At 36.6% G+C, this 7,272-nt stretch overlaps 1 protein-coding gene across 1 annotated transcript; it reads left to right on the top strand.

The window, feature by feature from the left end:
- The first annotated feature begins 538 nt into the window (after nucleotides 1-538).
- LOC147614561 (beta-glucosidase 25-like) lies at nucleotides 539-6,744 on the top strand. The gene is made up of 13 exons (XM_086781112.1): nucleotides 539-830; nucleotides 1,938-2,004; nucleotides 2,415-2,473; nucleotides 2,606-2,681; nucleotides 3,227-3,298; nucleotides 3,737-3,830; nucleotides 4,096-4,363; nucleotides 4,845-4,963; nucleotides 5,101-5,321; nucleotides 5,550-5,587; nucleotides 5,734-5,839; nucleotides 5,939-6,035; nucleotides 6,340-6,744. The coding sequence occupies exons 1-13, from the start codon at nucleotides 579-581 to the stop codon at nucleotides 6,590-6,592; spliced, it is 1,722 nt and encodes a 573-aa protein (XP_086637238.1). The 5' UTR covers nucleotides 539-578; the 3' UTR covers nucleotides 6,593-6,744.
- The last annotated feature ends 528 nt before the right edge of the window (nucleotides 6,745-7,272 follow it).

The following is a 7,272-nucleotide window of genomic DNA, read 5'->3' as shown; positions in this document are numbered from 1 at the left end:
ACTATTTAAAACTTCTACACATAAACATATATATTTTGAAGGTCAACCTAGTTTATAGCCTTCAAATTGAAGGTTAGGGTAGACCTTCAAATTTCATCCCTCTGCGGCACGTAGAGAGTATAAACTTTTTTTCGTTCGTGTTGCGATCCCACGTGAAACTCCAAATTCATACCATTCAACTAGCATTTAATTTATCAAAATGAAAAGCTTCTTTTTTAAAGTACAAAATTATATATGATACAGATTGCTTGGATGTTATTATCCAACTAAACCATCTCTCTCACAATGGTAGAAAAAGAGATGATTTCTCACAATGGGGTTAGAAAAAGCTGATTTCTCATGATGGGTAGCGCGCATGCGTGATAAAGGGGCTCGAACCGTGAGAGGCGAGAGTGAAAGGTGAAAACGACGTTGGAAGGCGCATGGCCGACCGCGTCGTCTGTTTCTCTCTCTCACAATGGTAGCGCGCATGTGTGTGTGTGTGTGACTGAATTCTATCGTCATCTACTCTCGTGATCGGGCCTATATATACTTCCCTGCATGACTTCACTTGCTATACTTCACTTGTAGTATATACTATGGCGGCTGCTGCCCTTATTGCTCTCACTCCTCCTCCTTCCCACTGCGCCCAGTTCTGTGGGCGGCCGTCAATATTCTGGCCACCTTCTTCTCACGTCCGTCCGGTGTTTTGTCCACCCTCGGGCCGCCGTCTGCGGGTGAATGCTTCCCGCGGAGTAGCCCCCGCCGTCACCTCGGACCTGCAGCCACCCCTCTCTTGCAAGGATTTCCCTTCTGACTTTCTCTTCGGAGTGGGCAGCAGTGCATTCCAAGTAAAATGATCTAACCACACCACTAATCATGTCTTAGCACTAAAAATGAATATCAGCAGATTACAACCATCACTAACGAACTGGTGTTAATTACGGCAGCTTGGCTGCCACTAGTATTAGCACTCTGCACCCGATCCCCTCCTTGATGGGCTGCATGCACTAAAGGTTTGGTATATCACGCCAGCTATAAGCACTCAGCAGCAGATTGTATTAACATCCCCTCTTGGATAGTGGGCTGCATATTGCTCTTAAAGTTGGTTTACCCCTTGCTTGCAACGTGTATGGTTGCAGCTTCCAACAATCATAGCTCTTGAATGTGTCCCAGATAGTATAGGCAGGCCCGAAATTTGCAACCCTATCCTAGACTTCAAGATTTTCAAACTTGAAGACCTAGGTGCTATCTTGGCCTTCATTTCAGGCCTATTAAGGAAAATTTACTTTTATGACTTTTATTTGCAAGCTTCGTTTTAGTGGGAGCCTTAGTCTTTAAGGCTCAAATGGCTGTAAGGTCTGAGTATAGGGTGTCCATGAAATATGTACACCAATTAATTGCCTAGATCCAAAACATACACACATATATATACTTACTGCAATACTACAGGCTAATACATTTGTCCTCAGTAAATATATATAGGAATCGTACACACGTTTCATTATTGTTTATTTAGTTACACCCAATACCATAATTTTTCACTCTATTCAGTTATTGCTGTTGTCTTTTTTTAATTCTACATATTGATGATTTGTAAAATTGGGGTGCTTGATTAACTTAGTAATTTTCTATGTCACTTACTGACATTGCTGCCAACCCTTGTTGACAAGAATAGAACCATGAGGATCCTGAAGAGCGGCTACTTAGTATCTTTATATAACTATCATCTTTTATGTTCAATTGACCTTTTTGTTTTGAGTATACTTCTTTTTCCTTTTCTTTCTCATATTTTTAAGTCTTGTTTTTTTCAAAAGCGTTGGTTAACCAAGGTCTTACAATAGTTATCTAAACCAAGTTAATAAAAGAAGGTAATAAAAACACTGGTACCACATATTATTATATCTAATTCAATTGTAAAGAAGGTGATTAATTGTGTTTGAAATGATAATGTGTAGGTGGAGGGTGGATCTTCTGCAAGTGGCAAGGGAATGAGCATTTGGGATGCTTTTGTTCAAGTCCCAGGTTGACACTCTAAATTCTAGATCTTTATTAGTTAATGAGATCGGGTAATATGAGTAGAGGTAGTATGACACGAAAAAATCGATGAATATGTAGCTTGTAAGGAGAGAAATTGGTGCCATTCTAAGGGGGTTTATCCCTAAATATAGAAGGAAAGGATTAACATTACCCTCCACAACGAAAGAAGGACATGAAAAGTTGTTTTTTAAAAGATATTTCATTTCTTTTAATCACACAATGGAGATTCATTTCTTTTAATCATACACTGGAGGTTCATTTCTTTTAATTACACAGCTTGTAATGTACATAGTAAAATTTGAAGACTTTGCTGCTAGGCTAGTGTATATAAATTATTTGATATATCTTTGTGAATACAAGTTTGACAGTTAATCTTTTTCTTTATATATATTTAGGAAATATTCAAAATGGTGATATGCCCGATCCAGGTTGCGACTTCTATAACCGTTATCTGGTAGATATGAATTGGCTAATCCACCATTCACTTTGTTATTCAATGCATGAAGCTTACATTGATTATACGGATCATCATATTATAATTCCATTAACCACTTACATAAGCTTTCTTTTAATCGCGAAAGTACAGGAAGACATTGCGACTTTGAAGTCTTTGGGATGCAACTCTTTTCGCTTCTCCATCTCTTGGTCGCGAATATTTCCTTGTAAGTTCTACCAGTCTAAGAAAAATAGATCAACCCTCTTCCTCCTTTATTTTAAGTGAACATGTACATATATAGTCATGTCTCACAAGCAGAACTTACATTGCGATACTTTCTCGTAATTAGTGCAAAGCAAGTGCAAAGCAAGCGAACACTTGTTTGTATTATACGTGTGCGAGTGGGTGTATATAAACTCAAACTCAAAGAGGAAGGTAGTGTTGGAAGCCTTAAGAGGGCTTCAATGCCCTTTAAACCATCTTAGGGTTGCAAAAGAAGACCACATAAGGCAACTATTTAAAAAAAATAAACTTTAAACATAAACATTTATATTTTGAAGGCCAACCTCTTTTATGGCCTCAAATTGAAGGTTAGGATAGGCTTTCAAATTTCAGCCCTTGGGGGGAGGGGGAGATGTGGATCTAATTATACATTTTCAAGTGAAATATTTGCACTCATAATAAGTACACTATTGTATGTATTTACAATCACCCCTATAATCTTTCTTTTTTAAAGAAAGAAAATGAACATCTTTAATTCTCTACATGCAGATGCAACTGGAGAGATTTCAACAAAAGGCATTCAGTACTACAATGACATCATCAATGCACTTATTAGGGAAGGTAAATAAGCTTTCTAGAACAACACCATATCTATGAGTTTTTTTTACTTTTTGAGAAAGATGAGTAATACAGCATGTAATTTTAGCACCTTGAACTAAGCATGCCAAACTTTATGCTAGTATGTATATGTATGCATGCATACATACATACATACACATACACATATGCATGCATATACATACATACATATAGACACATACCTTGATATGTACATACATACACATATTCATTTGCATATATATTTGTATATGTGTGCGCATGTGTATGACTGCTCATAGTAAAACACAGGGAGCATCATATCTATATATATGTGTGTGAACGCAGGGTGAGAATTTATGTTTGTATATACACATGTGTACATTATTCTTAGTTGCAAATACATATAAAGACTAATAGAATCAACACTCTATATTCAAGCTTTGATTGAATCATGTGTAGGGATGACACCTTGTGTTACTCTATTTCATTGGGACACGCCTTTGTACTTAGAGAATGATCCCGAGGTGCTCGGTTGGAGAAAGAAGATCATAGTGTGAGTATTTTGCATCACCTTATCTCCTCTTTGCTTGATAACATGTAGCAGTATATTCTATTTCGAGGATTGGAAAAAACTTACCAAACACAGTCCTCAATTTGTTTGCTCTAGTGCCATGTGATTGTGCATGGCATCAAATTTATTGCATTCATTAGAGCTCTAGGGTTACAAGAAGGGTACTATGATTGGGCATTGTAGCTGATTTTTCTCTGAGATAACGTGTACTATCTCTATTAATTGTAGGTGATGGTTTTTCTTGTAGGGAACATTTTGTGAGGTTTGCAGACACTTGCTTCAGGTATTTTGGGGATCGGGTTAAGTACTGGTCCACCCTCAATGAGGTGTACACCTTTGTAACTCGAGGTTATGGCCTTGGAATCATGGCTCCTGGGCGGTGCTCCGAGGCTAGCCATGAAGAGAGTGGGAAAACATGCCAAGCGGGGGATGCCAGCACTGAGCCCTACCTCGTGGCTCACCATGCGTTGATCGCTCACTCGAAAGTGTTCAAGTTGTACAAGAACACATACAAGGTACCTCCTCCAAATAACTCTCACTCACTAAGTGCACTTTTGGTATAATAATTCGGTGCATTAGCTTGATTATCTTTAGCATTTTAATGAACTTACGCTTGATATATTATTGGAGCACACATCATGAGTTGCACACACATTATATTCCACCCGTGATCCGCATGAATCTCCCTCTACCCTCGAGAGCATTGTGAACCCTATCAATAACCCCTCATGTGACATATCATCGTGGGAAAGCTCGTGACGTGTAGGCTCTAAATATATAATCTCTGATAAATTTGGAATTGTTATTGTTCAAGATAATCTAATAACAAGATTCAAAAATACCACCATTTGGAAATCCCAAAGTATGGGGATTTTTGCAAACTCTCTAATATGGTCTTTTTGGAAAACTAATTAACATAGAGGGAAAATTGTTCCAAGTGTAGTTAACATCACAAGAAGTAGCTTTTAACACAGTTTTGTTTAACCTATGAAACAGAAAGATCAAAGAGGATTTATAGGGTGCAATCCTTACAACATGTGGTGTGAGCCCTATGATCCTAATAGCAAAGAAGACATAGATGCAGCAGAGCGATATATGATGTTTCTCTCTGGCTGGTGAGATAAGTTATTATTAATTAGTCTAGGATCAATAGTTTCAACATATATGAAATTTTTATAAGAAGCAGTCGGGAGACCATCAATGTGGATCTCATGGTTAAATTTTCAACCCATGCGGAATGATTTCCGTGTAGGCAAATACAACCACTCATACTTGGAGATTATCCGCCAGTCATGAGAGAGAGAGTTGGTTCAAGGTTGCCTCAATTCACAAAGGAGGAATCCGAAGACCTCAAAGAAAGCGTTGATTATCTAGGCCTCAACTACTACACCGCTAATTTCATAAAAAACGCCAAAGTCGTAACGAACCCCAAGAAGAAGTGGTGGGGAAATGACATGGCAGCCACTCCATCAGGTTGTAAATAGTATATTTATATGAGCTCTTACCTTTATGCTTTCTCATCATCATGCATGCAATTGCACACTAACTGCTAGCTTTAGAAATTTCATGATATATAATATATTCTCTACTATGAATTAATTACAAACTTTCCCTTTGAATTGTCCCATTTCTTGAGTCAATTGTTTCATTTGAATTCTCCCATGTCCTTCTAACCATGTTTTCATTTCAAATTTTATGCAGTTGTGGATGTGAATGGGAATCCTATAGGAGAGAAAATGGCAAGTCCACATAGACTTCAACTTTGTTTATTCATAATTAATACTTGATTAATCCACATTCGTTTCATTAACACGTGTATCCTTTGCCATGTATCATAGGGTCCACCATTAACATTTTTAAATCTTTGTGTTATATATGATCATAGGGACCATCTAGTTCATGGATCTATAACTGTCCCTTTGGCTTACGTAAGCTTCTTGCTTGGGTTGAGGAAAATTATGGCAAAATACCCTTATACATAACAGAAAATGGTACGGGTACATTGTTGGATAATTTTAACATTACTAAGCATCAACCGACACAATTATTGTTGGCTTAGCTAAATTATTGTAAATGCACATGTTGTGTAGGTGTAATGGATCCTGAAGCCAATGCACCTTTACTTCACGATGAGCAACGCATAAAGTACCTTGAAGAGCACCTCAAGGCTCTTCATAGTGCTATAAGGTAATTAATGTGCTTCTAAAAACAAGGTATCATTATCTAGACATGCTTTCTCATTATATTGAAATTAATGGATATTTTATTTAGATTTAAAGAGGAATTTTAGATAAATTTATTTTATGCATGAGAAATATTTACTCACACATATTTTTCTAGCCTTATATGGATGTAGGAGATATGTTTGAATTATCAACTTTTGTGTTTAAAGTGTTGAAGGCCATTAAAATAAATATCTGCTTCATGTAAAGAGATTTGTAAGTTATTAATAGCATTAACAATGCTAGTGTGTTTTTTTGCTGAGTTTTAGTGAGGAGAATCGAAATGTAAAGGGTTATTATCATTGGGCAGCGATGGACAACTTTGAATGGAATATTGGTTTCAATCATCGATTTGGCTTGATTTACGTTGACTACCAAGATGGCAAGCGTAGGCTAAAATCTTCTGCGAAATCATATGCAAAGTTCCTTTACGCACCAACGGTTCCAGCACCTGTTACTTCAAATGGAGCTATCATACCCACATCACCTACAGAAGTGCTTCCCGTCACCGCTTCCACCTAAAGAAGAAAGCTACAAAGCACTCTTTTTAAATGTGATGTTGGTTTACATTCATCGCATTGTTGTTGTCATGACCCTACCCTTATTATTATATAGGCACACCTTTGTTGCTTCTCCAGGAATAAATCGTGCCATGTTTGCTAGTACAATAAAAATACTAATTATTTTTCTAGTCATGTAGAAAAATTGGAAATACATTGTTTGGATGAGTGTTTTCTTAAATAGATCTTTCTAAATAGGCACTTAACTTATTCCTCTATTTTTTCTATAAAAAAAGGAACATTAATTGAAAAAACCAAATTAAGAGAAAGACACCACCCATAAGAGCTTACTCCAATCATGAGGAAATTAGATAGTTGACATTTTCTCAAAAGATAGTCCAAGTTTAGAAAAATATAGTTACCTTAAAATGTATGAGGATTATAGTAAGGTATATATAGAGAGGATTATTGTGAGACATATAAACACCAATATACACAAGCTTCCCAGCTCTCTTTATGCTCTTAATCTTATAATAATTAACATAATTTGGTATTAAATTAGTTCATTTGATATATGTGCATATCAATTACTCAAGTAACCTCTCTAATTTATATAATCTTACCAAGTATTGTTTTGGAAGCTTTATGCCTTAGGAGAGGTAGAGATACTCTCTAAAACCAAATCTTAAAATATCATTACAA

This window comes from Cibotium barometz, chromosome 42 (genome assembly GCF_041138505.1).
Source record: "Cibotium barometz isolate CiBa-2024 chromosome 42, ASM4113850v1, whole genome shotgun sequence".
NCBI lineage: Eukaryota > Viridiplantae > Streptophyta > Polypodiopsida > Cyatheales > Cibotiaceae > Cibotium > Cibotium barometz.
The sequence above is the reverse complement of the archived record's forward strand: the minus strand, read 5'-3'. Positions and strand labels throughout refer to the sequence as shown.